General features: G+C 56.7%; 1 protein-coding gene across 3 annotated transcripts in view; it reads left to right on the top strand.

Annotated features, from left to right (window-relative positions):
* The window catches only part of LOC102255374 (serologically defined colon cancer antigen 8-like), a 96,254-nt gene that overhangs the window by 79,774 nt on the left and 1,898 nt on the right, over positions 1-14,582 (top strand). For all 3 annotated transcript variants that reach the window (XR_001361759.1, XM_005864514.2, XM_014538237.1), the window contains one exon: positions 10,588-10,714. Coding sequence is in view for 2 of the 3 variants with exons in the window: in XM_005864514.2 (XP_005864576.1) it covers positions 10,588-10,714 (127 nt within the window). In the remaining variant the exon portion in view is untranslated. The remainder of the gene's footprint in view (positions 1-10,587; positions 10,715-14,582) is intronic.

Raw genomic sequence — 14,582 nt, 5'->3', positions numbered from 1 at the left:
TCCCAGGGCCATGGGGACTCCGCTGGCCCAGCACCCCCTCCCCCCTCCCCCCAGGGGTTAGGACCCGCAGGGACAGAAGCAGGCGCCGGGCGGGTCTCTGGGAGCTCAATGCAGGCCAGGAGCGCCTGTTCCCCGCGGGGCCAGGAGCAGGGGCCATTGCCTGGGGTCCGGAGCTCAGCGACCCCACCTGCAGGGGGGTGGAAGTCCTGGGAGGTGTTTGCTTTGCTGGGTGGGCTCTTTGGACAAGCTGAGCGGGCACAACAGCTCCCAACTCAGGGAAGTTCACAAAACTCCAAGACAAAGCCTTTAATGGGCAGCATCCAGGATGGGGGCGGGGGCGCAGCTACTGGCTGGTTGGCAGTGATTCTCTTCTGGAGCTGCGGGTTTTTCCGGGATGAGACAGTAAGGGGTCCTCCCTCCCCTGCGTGCAGGTCAGGGGCTGGGAGAGGTCAGAGTCCTGCCCCATAGGCGTGTCCTGAGGGGCTGTGAGCAGGCGCAGCCCCCAGCGCCTCTGGTCCTGCAGCCCCGAGCCAACTGCCAGGGCACTGGTTCCTACTGCACAGCGTAGCCTCTGCCATGAGCCACCCACCCAGGGGCGGTGTAGCGTGTCCGGGGCATTTTCTTCTCATCTGGGCGGGGGGAGAGGGGTGCTAGTCTACCCGGCAGGTGGGGGGCCATCCCTGGGAACTGCGGCCTGTGCTGTGAGGGCCCCCACAAGGCGCCCACTGCCGCCAGCCCCACCCCCACAGCGCAGCTGCTGCCCCTGGAAGGCCTCCCCTACGGAAATCTTCATGTAGAAAGGGTGGCATTTTGCTCTTCGGGGAGCACGCACCCCTCTTGCCTGTCCAGATAGAGAGCCTCCGAGGCCCCCGGGACAGTGCCCGCCTGGACTGGACCCTCGCCCCGGCCTCCTCAAGTCTGCATGCCCCCTGCAGACACATGGCTGGATGGGTTCTGCTGGGAGCACCTACAAGTTGATTGACGACAGAGAGACGGGGCTGGGCTTGCTCATTCCAAAGCAGTCTTCCTGTTTGTTCTCTCTGTCACCTTCTTCCAGGCCACGGGGTTCCCTGGGCCACAGGGGGCACTGCTTGCTTGTGCTGCTTTTACAAAAGAGAGGAGGGAGGTCTGGGAGCCTCGACGGGCTCTCCTGCCACGTCTTCCAATTCACAGTGTTGCTGCCCAAACAGTAAACACCTGATTGAGCTGGTTCCTTCTCCCCCATGATGGCGCGTAACCCGCAGGACTGGACGGCCCTGCGGTTGGAGCCACTAGAAACCAAGGGGACTCCCACTCCGTCTGCACGGACCTTCTTGCTGGAAGGGATGCCGTCACGTTACCCCCCACCATCGCCGCGGAGGACCCCCTTTTACCCAATGATTTATGACTCTTAGCAGCATTCCTCTGGCCGCGGATTTTATTTCTGAGTCACTCTGTTCAGCTCCATTGGTCGCCTTCAGTTACCGTGGCAACCAGCAGATGGGGTTCTTTGACAAGGGTCAGCAGGGAGGCTGCCTGGGTAGAGAGGGAAGAGGAGCTAAATAAAAAGCTGGCGGCACTGACGGTGCCGGTGCCGCCGTGGATGGCCAGGGGCATCTATCGAATGACTCGCATTAAAACCTAATGAAGATGGTGCCAGGAAGTGCGCAGTCGTGATGGAATCTGCGCTGGGCTCACTCTTATCGACGACACCCCTGTGGCCCTCTGGCCCCTCAAGATGGTCAAGCATGAAGGGGAGCCCCACTACGGCGTGGGACCTGGTGACCTCCAGGGCCACGCCCTCGGGTTCTAGACCCTGAGCGCAGCAGGAGGCCCTCAGAGGGACAGTGGGGCCTGCACACGCCTCGCCACGCACACCGTGCGTCCCCACGGTGCCCAGCCTTCTCTGAGGACTGTGGTGCTCTCACTGCAAATAGCACTCATCAAAACAACACCATCTTCTCCTTGCAAAGGGGACTCAACAGAGGTGACAGCTCAGCACAGGGGAGCTTTTCTGGAGGGAAGACAAGGGACAGTGTTGGGTCAGCGGGCCAAGCTGGAATTCAGTCGGTTAGATGCAGGTGTTCTATCCATGTCAGTCACGGAAGTGGGTCATAGACTTGGTTACGTGGCAGTGTCTTAATCATTAGGAAGTATACACAGGTATCTAGGAGGAAAGACAATGGTGTATGCAACTTACTGTCAGAAAAGAAACATGTAGACATGCACGTGTAAGCACATAAATGGAGAGAGAGGTAGATAGATAGATAGAAAGAGAGAGAGAGAATGAATGATAAATCTGTTAGGGTCTCTGAAGGAGGAACGCACCAGGCCAAAACGGGTAAAGAATCATAAATTTATTGTTAACATCTGCGAGCAGAAAGGCTGAGAGGGATGTCTCTGTAAAGTCAGAGTAACCGTCGGACAGGTGTGGGTGGGGCCCGGTGTAGGCGGTTCCCTGGGAGCTGGAGGCTGTTGGTCATGAGACCTCTAATGAGAATCACAAGGAAATCGCCGGGAGGGGTGGGGCTGTGCTCTCCAAGACTCTGCTTTTGCTTTAAAAGAGCTGGTTCAAGGTCACTGAGGCCCCAGGCCATTGGGCTCCTCGGTTCTTCAGAGTCTACGATTCTCAGCACGTCCCCTCCGAGCTGTCCCTGCTGCTTCGTGTGCCAGGCTCCTTCACCCGTGCCCAGCCCTCCTGGGGTATCAGGAGCTCAGCCTGGGCCAGGCCGCACTTGCCCTTTAAGATACCCAGGTAGCCACGCAGCACAATTCCCACGTGCGCGAGGGTGGAGCTCTGGCTCATTTCCGGTTCCCCTGAAGCTCTGTGTTAAGCGTTTGGTCTGTGGCAGAGCCTGTGGACACCGTCAGAGGCTTCAGGCCCTGCTTCGTGCCCTGGTGCTGGCCCCGAGGGCACTGTGGCCTGGGGAGCCGTCAGCCCTGGTCCCCCCACGCTGGCCCTGGAGCTCCCGGCCCCCGTGTCTGCGTCCCCCCGTTTCTGCGCCCCGGCACCTGCCAGCCTGGAGACCAGGTCAGTATGGTTTCATCCCCGGGAGTCCTCACGCTGGTCAGTACCAGCATGAGAACCGAAACTGAGACTGTTTAGAAACTTTTGTAGCAATTGATGCAAATAGCATTTTTATTGGCCTTCACAGAACTCAGGCAGCGTGGAGTGGAAGTTAAAAAACAACGCAGACGGGTTCCCTCCTTCGCGAGGTGCGAAGGCCCTGGCTGGGCACTTCCTCCTTCCCACACCCCCAGGCCTCAGAAAATGGTTCTGTGTCCGCATTTCCCGGGAAGTTGGCCAGTGTGTGGCCGTCAGGGGCCTTGCCTGAAACCCTTGTGTTTTGGGATGGGATAGGAGTCATGTCTTCTTTAAAAAGGATCTTGAAATGCTGCCAACAGCACTGGCTTTGGAGTCAAGAGGCGTGAGTTCTAGTCCTGCGTTTTCTGCAAAAGGCTGTGTGACTTTGGGCAAGTCCCTAGCGCTCTCTGGGCTCCAGGTTCCCCATAACTGACTGGGCAGAATGACCTCCGAGGGGCCTCTCGGCTCTAACATGACTTGATCCTTTGAAGGGAAGAGCAGGGGTCTCGCCACAGTCCTGCCCCTACCAGGCCCCTCTGCTCTTCCACAGGCAGCCATGGCTGATTGGACATTTGAGAATGAAAATTAAAGGGGCAGCACAGGAACGTCAGTTCTCTTCATTGGAAATGTAAATCCTCGCCCAGCCCGAATAGCTCAGTTGGTTGAGCGTTGTCCCATGCACCCAAAGGTTGCTGGTTCGATTCCAGGTGAGGGCGCACACCTGGGTTTGGTCCCCAGTCTGGGAGCATTAGAAAGGCAACCAGTTGATTGATGTTTCCTCTCTCCCCCCCCCCCCCCCCCCCCCCCCCCATGCCCTCAGGTGAGGAGAAAAAGCAACTGGGAGACCTAAACAGATGATTAGCCAAAGAAATAAATCTTTTAAAAAAAGACAGAAATGTTAATTCTCCCCTGAATTGCATGATCCTTAGAGTGAAGGACTCTACTGAAATCATTACTGAATAGGGTGGAGGTGGGCAAAGGAAATTTAACCGGCCGACCAGCCACTGAAACCACCTAATTCTCTGAGCGAGGCTGACTGGCTGGAATGTGTGCCGGGTTCCGAGGCACATGCCTTCTTCATGCTGGTTCTGTGTGGCCACATGAGTGAGGTGGAGTTCTGTAAAACGCAGCAGCCACTCTGGGTACTGGGACAAAGTATACAACTTGGAAGGAATATGGCTTGTTCGCCAAAATTAATTACCGAGAGCAGTAATTAGAGTAATTGGGTTCTCGAACGTCAGCTGGGACGACCGAGGTGTGTTGTGATGGCGAGATAGCTGTCGGTGCTTGAAGGCAGGGACAGTGGCCATTTCTGTAAAGTCACGGGATTGAAGTTTGCAGCTGACAGAGAACTTAGTCATCTTCCAGCCCGGAGCCTGGCAAGTTTGTTCTCTAAAGGGTCGAATAACAAATATGTTCGCCTCTGTGGCCAGATGGTCCCTGTCGCAGCCGCTCAGCTCCGCTGCAAAGTGCAGAAGCCTTCACAGATGACACGGAGCGAGCGAGCAAAGCTGTGTCTCCGTGGAAGTTTATGGAGGGGCACTGGATGTTGAATTTCATAGACCATTCACGTCGCAAAGTATCTTTCATTTTCTTCAATCAGTGAAAACATGTAGAAACCATTCTTTTGTGTGTGTGTTTTTGTAATTTATTTTGTTTAATCCTCACCCAAGAATATTTTTCTATTGATTTTTTTAGAAAGAGTGGAAGAGAGAGAGAAAGACAGAGAGAAACATTGATGTGAGAGAAACACATCGATTGGTTGCTTCCTTCATGAGCTCCAACCAGGGCCTGGGCTGGGATGGAGGGGGGAGCCTGCAATGGAGGTACATGCCCTTGACTGGAATTGAACCCGGGACCCTTCGGTCTGCAGGCCGATGCTCTACCCACTGAGCCAAACCAGCCAGGATGTAAAAACCATTCTTAACTCGCAGATGGAACAAAAGCAGGCAGTGGGCCAGGCTGGGTCTGGCCTGGGGTGTGAAGTGTGCAGACCCCAGCTCCAGCGTATCCTCTCATTGCATGCGGGAGGAAACGGAGATTCGAGCCGATCACCTGATTCGCTGGTGTTCTCATGACTGACACCAGGACTCATGACTGACAGAGTCCACCAGGAGTGTCCTCATTGAGGCACTGGGCTATTTGGATGATCACAGTTGGAGCCACACAAAACAGTTCTTGTCCGGAAGGCCTCATCTGGTGTGCGTGTGTGTGTGTGTGTGTGTGTGTGTGTGTGCAGCGTATCCTCTCATTGCATGCGGGAGGAAACGGAGATTCGAGCCGATCACCTGATTCGCTGGTGTTCTCATGACTGACACCAGGACTCATGACTGACAGAGTCCACCAGGAGTGTCCTCATTGAGGCACTGGGCTATTTGGATGATCACAGTTGGAGCCACACAAAACAGTTCTCTGGAAGGCCTCATCTGGTGTGCGCGTGTGTGTGTGTGTGTGTGTGTGTGTGTGTGTGTGTGGTTAGTATTGTGAGTTAGAGAGTCCCAGTGGCTCATGAACTTGAGAGTTCATCAGAATCACCCAGAGGGCCTGCCCCAGAGTTTCGGCTGCAGGATCTGGAGGTCTTGTCTCGGTTTTAGAAATGGGGAACCCTAGGTTGCGCGAGATGAAGCCTCTCACCCAAGGACAATGGGTAGCTTGTGTCGGCTGGTGAGCTGGTCTCCTGTTGCCAAGTCCAGGCTCGTGGATCTGGCCTAGGAGTCGTTTATGTAAGAGCCGGATATCAGTAGCATAACTAAAGGTAATGTATATCTTCTGTTCTTTCGGGAACAAAGTATGTATTACATATCAAAGCATACTTGTCCTATAGATGAAATTATAGGTCTCGTATCAGTATAATATGTCCATAGTGGTTTGCTCATTCTGACACGTTTATCTGGCCTGGTCTAAGGGCCAGGCACCTTGCTAGGTGCTGGAGATGGAGGGCTGAACCAGGGCCCATCTTTAAGAAATCCCTAGTTCCGTGGGAGGGGCAGACAGGAAGTGTGGGTGGGAGCGAGGGTGAGTGGGGGGAAAGAATGGCCACGGAGAGGCTCGGAAGGTGTAGTGCAGTGGTCAACAAACTGCGGTTCAGCAAACCGCAGCTCGCGAGCCACATGCGGCTCTTTGGCCCCTTCAGTGTGGCTCTTCCACAAAATACTGACTTCTGCGCATGGGCCACGAAGTTTCAATCACACTGTACGTGCGCGCCCGCACGTGGTATTTTGTGGAAGAGCCACACTGAAGGGGCCAAAGAGCCGCATGTGGCTCGCGAGCCACGGTTTGCCGACCACGGGTCTAGGGGACTGATCTCCGGAACCAGAAGCTGAGTGGAGTGGATGGAAAGGGAGGCCTCACCTGGGAAACAGGTCCCAGCCGTGTGAGCGGGGCCCAGAGGGAGGGTGCGCCGCGGTGCCTGCCCTTGGGAAAATGACTCACTTCTCTGGGCCTTGCTTTTCTCCTGCAAGAAATGATGCGGATGATAGTGATGCAGGTAATACCTGCTGTTCAGTGTTGTTAGGAGGATTAAATCAGTTCATGAATGTAAAATGCTTAGATGCTCCCTGCCCCGGGCAAGTGCTCAGTAAATGCTAGAGCGTGCTCCCGGGAATAGTGGGTGTTTTACAGTCAAAGTATCTGCACCTCTTAAATCCATATGTTGTTGGGAAAATGGTCTTCCCTTCCATAGGAGGCCTCCTCGGCCAGGGAACCTGTGGCCTGAGCACTTCGAGAACATGGCTAAGAAGGGGAAGAAAAAGCCTTTATTGTGGCCACAGTGACCAAAGGGAGGGGCTCCGGTCTGAAACCATCTCAGGACAAAAGACACTTTATACAACAACAAAAATGTCTACATATCAACAGTAGACTGTAGGAAGCTCCCTGGTGAAACTGTTGGGTGAAAATAGAACTAATCAAAAACATGTGTGAGGGCCCTGGCTGGGTAGCTCAGTGGGTTGGAGTGTCATCCTGTACACCAAGGTTTCGAGTTCACCCCAGCCGGGTGTGCAGTGGTTAGAGTGCTGGCCCCTTGGACTGAAGGGTCACAGGTTCGATTCCAGTCAAGGGAAGTTACCTGGGTTGCAGGTTCAATGCCCAGCCCCAGGCGGGGAGCCTGTGGGAGGCAGCCAATCCACCTGTCTCTCTCTCATCGATGTTTCTCTCTGTATCCACCCCTCCCTTCCACTCCCTAAGGGTCAATGGAAAAAATATCCTCCGGTGAGGATTAGCAACAAAAACATATCCTTGGGTAAGGATATGTGTGTGTGTGTGTGTGTGTGTGTGTATATATATATACACACACACACATACATATTGAGGACACTGGCCACCTCTGGGGCTCTGGGGGTCCAAGTGTTTGGCCTGGAGACAGATCTAGAGGGAGTGGCCCCGCGGGACTGGGACCAGGCTCACAGTGTTCATTTGGTGATTACACCTCATAACTTATGGATACACTGCATATATTTTGTATGTATCACATACAACATAAAAAAATTTGAATATATGTATTCACTTGCTTTCACAGTATTCATAGCAAATGAGTGTCTGCAGCACAGGACCGGAGCTGGCTGCGTGCACTGCTTCTGTTTTGCATGAGCTACTTCCCCAGCCCGCTCGGCTCTGCAAAGTTGTCTAGTGTCTCGCCACTTGCTCCCTCTCCTCCCGGAGTCTTGCGTATTTTAAAAACATGTTGGTTCTGATCGCACCTGTGGGGTGTGTGGGGCGATCGCTGTTGGACCAGCAGAGAGGTGTCGGCCCTGTACACACACCAGTGCCTTTCCTTGCATCTGCATCCCGGGCTTGAGAAACGCAGCTGGTTCCCATGGAAACCGCTGCCCCTGCAGGCCTGGGACTCCTGGGGAGCTCTGCCCCAGAAGGGGCGCAGCTGCTCTTCTCCCCCAAGACGCCCCAGTTCTGCCCAGGTGTGCCCGCAGGTCCTGGGGGAAAGGGCCCTGTGGTCAGGACGGTGCCCCCAGCCTGGGGTGCAGAGGGCTCTAGACGTGTCCTGCCCCGGGGACTGGCCGGCAGGCACAGGTGCTTCATGGGTAGGGATGGGCCTGGCCCCAGCTCCCCTGGGCACCGGGACAGCACTGCGTGCCCCCGGGGTGTCTGGGAAAGGGGAATACCTGCCGGTTGCGGAGATGAGAGGCGGGTCTTGGGAAAGAAGGCCCATGGGGATTGTGCTCGGAAACCCGATGATTCCGTCTCTTTCCTGCTGTGAGGACGGAGCCTGTGCGGGTCTGCAGGCTGTGGGCTTCTGTCTGGTCTGATGCGAGCTGCGTGGTTTTGAGACTGTGCCCCCAGGACAAGTTGTCCCCACCTGACTGTGTGGTGGGGGCGGGCAGGGGGCAGAGTGGACTTCCCAAAGCCACATGCCGGGCTTCACCAGGGGAAACGTTGTGTCTCCATCCCAGAGCAGAGGAGGGGTGAGGGAGAAGAGGGGACTGTGTTCTGTACAGTGCTGTGGGGTGGAGCACTGGAAGGAGGGGCCGGTCTGACTGCAGCCCGGGCTGGGGGTGAGGAGCACCGAGCCAGCCCTGCACAGCCGCAGACACAGGAAGGAGGGACTGAGCCGGCCCAGGGTCCTTTTTAAAAATATCTTTATTGTTGAAAGTATTACATATGTCCCCCTCCTTCTCCCATTGACCTCTACCGGCCCCCCCATCCTCCCCCACCCTCCTGCCTGTGTCCCTGGGTCATGCACAGATGCACACAGTTCTCTGGTCGATCTCTCTGAGGTTCAGTCTGCTCCAGGCCTCTGTGCCTCTGGATCTCTTTTGCTCATCAGTTTATTCTGTTCATTAGATTCCACACATGAGTGAGACCATGTCTTTCTCTGACTGGCTCCTGTCCCTGGTCCTCACTCTCCTCCAGAGCCAGGGGAGAGGAGGCCAGTGGGCGGGGCTTGGGCCGGTGGGCGGGGCCAGCCCAGGCCTGGACCCTGGTCCTGGAGCTGTGGGAGCATGCACTGTGCTGACTGGCCCCCCTCTGGGGGGCTCTATTCCTCAGGAGAGTGCGGGGAGGAGGCCTGAGGCAGGGCTGGCCTGTTGCTAGGTTTCCCAGGAAGCCTGTCTGCAGAGGCTGCGTGTCCCTTAGTGAAGGCGCCTGCCCACCCTGAGGCCCAGCTCTCCGTCCTGGTGTCCAATGGACCAGGGTCTCAAGGTCTGGGCCATGCTGACTCCATGCTGCGCCCGCTTCATGTTGAAAGGGGGCGCAGTGCTGGGCAGCGGGCTGTGAGCAGGGTGAGCCCTGAACCCAGCCCTGTAAGTGTAGCCAGTGAAGCTGATGTGCAGTTAACCCGCAGGCGTTAGAAGCCACGGAGCCTCCTTCTCCGGAGACAGCGCTCGGGTGGGAACCCCGTCTCCTTTACTCGCTGCAAGTGCAGTGCCAACCAGGCTGGTGTGTCAGTGAGCGCCCCAGGTGGGCACCCCTCAGTTCCCGAACTCCAGGGGGGGCTGAATTCTGCTCAGGCCCCCAGACAGGCCGGTGTCTGCAAAACAGGCTTTGGGTCTTTGCCTCAGTGTTGGACACGGAGCCTGGAGCTTGAAATGTGCCCTGAGCTTTCAAAGCCCTTTGTGTGTGTGTGTGTGTGTGTGTGTGTGTGTGTGTGTGTGTGAGAGAGAAAATACAAGCTAATGTCACTGGGTGCTTCTGGCCACTGCGGGCTGTCAGGAAGGCGTGGGACAGCCACGTCTTCAGAGCAGGGCATGCTGGCTCCGTTCCACCCGAACCCCACCCGCAGCCTCCGGCCCGGGCTGCGCTGTGGCTGGACAGTGTGAGTGAATGAGCCTGGAGAGGGAGCCCGTCCACAGGACGACAGATTTCGGGTCTTTAGAGACCCGGCCCGGGCTGCGCTGTGGCTGGACAGTGTGAGTGAGTGAGCCTGGAGAGGGAGCCCGTCCGCAGGACAGATTTAGGGTCTTTAGAGACCCTGGTCAGCGATGCACCGTGTGACCGACTGGGTGATTAGTAATGGAAAACCCTTAGCCCCGTGCGTCCGCCCTCCTCGCCGCTGCCCCAGCCGGGCTGGTGTCTGCCCGGGGGTCCTGGCTGCCAGGGGAGGATGCAGGCCCTGGCCTTTGCCCTCTGAGGGTAGGGTGTCTGCTTTCTGCTCATCTGCCTCACCTGTGTGTTTCCCAGTCCTGAGGGCTGCTGATGTCCTTTCACACTTGGGACCCGTCCCCTCGACTGACCTAATGCCCCTCCAGGGCCCCTCCGGCTGAGGCCTCACCCCTCAGGGTCCCTGCTAGGCCAGTGGTTGCCAACCTTCTGGCCCTTTAAATACAGTTCCTCATGTTGTGACCCAACCATAAAATGATTTTCGTTGCTACTTCATAACTGTAATGTTGCTACTGTTATGAATCGATATGTGAACATCTGATATGCAGGATGGCCTTAGGCGACCCCTGTGAAAGGGTCATTCGACCGCCAAAGGGGCCGCGACCCACAGGTTGAGAACCGCTGCTGCTAGACTGTCCCTCGATACTCAGGCCTGGCTGGCTGACTCACCTGGTTTCTCTCCATCTCTCCAGGCTGCAGCAGCTGGACCAGCACAGCCAGGCCACTGCCCAGCAACTGGTGCAGCTGCTCAGCAAGCAGAACGAGCTCCTGCAAGAGCGGCAGAGCCTGTCGGAGGAGGTGGAGCGGCTGAGAGCCCAGGTAACGCACACCCCGCGCTGGGGGGGTTCTGGGGGGGTGCTGAGAGCCCAGGTATGCACACCCCGCTCTGGGGGGCTCCTGGGGGGCGGCTAAGAGCCCAAGTATGCACACCCCGCACTGGGGGCTCTGAGAGCCCAGGTAACGCACACCCCACGCTGGGGGCTCCTGGGGGGAAGGCTAAGAGCCCAGGTATGCACACCCCACGCTGGGGGGGTTCACCCCGTGATGGGGGCGTCCTCAGGGAGGGGGCGCCGAGAGCCCAGGTAATGCACACCCCACGCTGGGAGGGTCCTCGGGGCCCTGAGACCCCTGCACACTCCTCGCTGTGTGTGTGTGTGTGTGTGTGTGGGGGGGGTGTCTTCAGGATGGATCCACCCACGTGCTGGGGTCTGCACGTGGCTCTTTGTCTTGTTCCTGATTCACAGCTTCATTTTATCAGTGATCACATTGCTCAGCTAATAAGCCCGGAGGGAGATCCTGAAGGCTGTGCTGGCATAGTGGGGGGCACAGTGGGGAGAACAGAGACATGGGGGGCACAGGCCCGGCCTCTTTAGGGAGCTGAAGCTGTGCAGGAGCCTAGGCCCAGAATGCAGGAGCCACACCATGTGCTGAGCAGATCCAGGCAGGCACCTCTGCCAGGGCTGCGGGAGGCGGGGCCAGGCTGCGGGAGGTCAGCTGTGAGGGCCCCTGGAGGATGTGTGTGCACAGCCTGGATTGGTTGAGGAAATGGGGGGTGCTCCCAGTTAGGGGAGTCATTGTGAGTGGAATGCACAAATCTTGTCCTAAATTACCTGACTGATCATTGAGCTAAGATTTTGGGGGGGGATAGATGGGTTATAAAAGCCCTTTTATAAGGCCTTTTTAAAAATCCTTACGCAAGGATATTTTTTCCGTTGATCTCTAGAGAGAGTAGAAGGGAGGGAGGGAGAGAGAAACATCGACACGAGAGACACATCGATTGGTTGCCTCCTGCACGGCCCTGACCAGGGCCGGGGAACCTGCAATGGAGGTAGGTGCCCTTGACCGGGAATCGAACCCACGACCCCTCTGTCCACAGGCCGCCGCTCCAACCACAGAGCCAAAACAGCCAGGCAAAGCCATTTTTAAACAAACACAAAATTTACTAAAGAATCAAAGATGCCGAAAAAGAATTACTTGCTTCCTGTGTCCCCAAAAGAGAAAAATGAAGGAGACAATGGCACCATGCCCAACAACAAAGGGAGTGAGATGTGGATGCCAGCAGAGGCCGGGCACTGGGGCAGGTGTGGCAGGCAGTCACTCCCTTTGCCCTGCAGCATGGAGTATCGGCTCCATTTTACAGATGGGGAGACTGAGGCTCGCACAAGCACAGCCAGCAAATGGGGACACTGACGTGGAGCCCAAGTCTGAGTCCACAGCCCAGGTCTCCCTGTTCGGGTTGGACCTGGGGCCCCGCAGGGAGAAGGAGAAGGAGAGTGAGTGCAGGTGAGCTGGGAGCACAGCATGAAACCCTTTTGTCTCAGTCGCTGCTCTCCTGTCCGAGAGGCTGAGCTCTCTGCCCCACCAGCGGTTCGTTAGGATCCTGAGTGTCCACGGCCGGCCGTGGCCTCAGCCTTCAGTCAGGATTGACCCAGGTGCCATGATCCCTGGGGGACATCACACGCCCGCGCTTGGAGTGACTCATGGGAAATGCATCTGGAAAGAGAAAGGATGAGAAATTGTCTCTCACTGTCCTTTCAAAATGACCATGTGCCACACGGGTGTCTGGGAGCCACTATCCTCTGAGTGATTTTCCCGCTCAGCCCGCCAGATCCCTCTGCAGAGTACTCATTTGTTCCACACACAGTAAGTGAACACCCCCCGCCCCCCTCACCCCAGCACCCACGTCAGTCCCTGACCTGAGGCCTGGGGACCAGGACACACCTGCCTCCCCTCCCCCCGCCCCAACTACCACCGCACCTCTGAGGCTGCCCACAGGGCAAGGGCGAGGACGCTGCTCCAAGCCCAAGCCACGCCACACTCCACGGTTAGCTGAGATGCTGGTAAAGAAACACACACTGTCCTGGCAGGTGGCTCAGTGGTTGGGGCGTTGTCCCAAACATCAGAAGGCTGTGGGTTCCAGTCCTGGTCAGGGCACACACCTAGGTTTCAGGTTCCATCCCCAGTTGGGGCACGTATGGGACACAACTGAACGATGATTCTCTCTCTCTCCCTTCCTCTCTCTCTCAAATCAATAAAGATAGTCTGGCCGGCGTGGCTCAGTGGTGGAGCGTCATTTGATTCCAGTCAGGGCACATGCCCGGGTTGCAGGCTCAGTCCCCAGTGTGGGGCATGCAGGAGGCAGTCGATCAATGATTCTCTCTCTTCATTGATGTCTCTCTCTCTTCCTCTTTCCCTTCCTCTCTGAAATCAATCAGAATATATTTAAAAAATAAACCCTCGGATGAGGACAAAAAAAAAAAAGACACAGGGGACATAGAATCCAGGGCATCCCCTCTGGCCCAGGGCCCAGGAACCTGCATTTTCACACGCCGTTTGGGTCACTCCGGAGGACACAGGTCTAGGAGCCTCTGAAGTGTTTACAGGCACAGAGAACAGAATGATGCCAGACTGTGTCCTGGTGGTGAGGCCTGAGCAAGTCTCCGATGTCTCTTGTAGCCTCCGTGTCCCCATCTGCTCAGAGGGGTTCTGGAATTGTCCACAGCAGGCTAGAGAAATGCCAGCTTTTCCTCCTCTCTCCCCCCAAATGTGAGAGGCCCCCGGAGAAGCCCGGGAGGCGCAGGCCTGTGGAACCAGCAGCGAGGCGACATCCTCACCGCTCTGCCCTGGGCACGCAGACGGGCTCGGCCCCTCTTCCTGCTGGAACCGGGCTGGCTGAGCCCTGGCTGGCAGTGGCCAAAGGTCAGGGCACCGGGACTGCAGGAAGGAGACCAGCCTCCTGTCTGGTGAAGGTGAAACCTGGTCACCATGGGGTCCGGGCTGCCTGTCACTACCTGAGCCGGTTCAGCAGAGACAGGGTTGAGTCCTATCTGGGCGTTGATCTAATAACGCCGGCAGCGTGGGAGAGCGCAGGTCACCCTCAGAGACCTACTCCGCCCCCCACAAGCCGGCTGCTTGTAAGGGGTCGGACAGAGATTATGTGGGCAAGTAGGCAAGAGGAATAAGAATGGGTACGCAGAATGGGCAGTTCACAGGTAAGCGCTGGGGGTGTGCAAGGCCCGGGGTAGGCAAAGGGCTGGGGCTCTGGTTGTTCATCATTCATGATGAAAGCAGCTCCCTCTTATGGGGAGGATGGGCCGCATTTCCAGGTGAGCTCCAGGTCCCACGTGCAACTCCCAGCCAGGCTTGGGCGTGCCTTCTGCAATCAGAACACAGCAGCCTCGGTTAGCAGAGCCTGGTTAGTATTTCTATAAGTATGGCTGCCCCCAGTAGTCTACCTCTGCCCCTAACAGAGGGGCCGGGACTGGGGGCATGAGCAAGTCTCCCGGCCTCTCAAGCTGCCCAAGAAGGGGCCGTGGGCCTCTTCTCTCTGTTCTGGGCCCATCATGGTCACACGGGGTTTGCCCTCCAACTCCCCCTCTGCCTGCCCGCAGCACTCAGATCTCACCCTGCACCACTGGCGCCTGGAAACCTCTTCCAGGTCTTTACAAACCTGATCGCTGCCAAATGAAAAACTTAAAGAACACCCCCAACCTTAAAAAATCCTCAGAATAATGCCGTCTTTCTTCCGGAGCCGGAGAACATGAGGGATTGAGCATCCTGGGCCCTCTGCTCCCGGCCCAGCTGGCTGGCCCCCAAAGGGCCTCTTATTTTTATTTATTTTTTATTTTTTAAATATATTTTTATTGATTTTTTACAGAGTGGAAGGGAGAGGGATAGAGAGTTAGTA

The sequence above is a fragment of the Myotis brandtii genome, unplaced genomic scaffold, assembly GCF_000412655.1.
Source record: "Myotis brandtii unplaced genomic scaffold, ASM41265v1 scaffold1873, whole genome shotgun sequence".
In the NCBI taxonomy this organism is placed as follows: domain Eukaryota; kingdom Metazoa; phylum Chordata; class Mammalia; order Chiroptera; family Vespertilionidae; genus Myotis; species Myotis brandtii.
The sequence above is the reverse complement of the archived record's forward strand: the minus strand, read 5'-3'. Positions and strand labels throughout refer to the sequence as shown.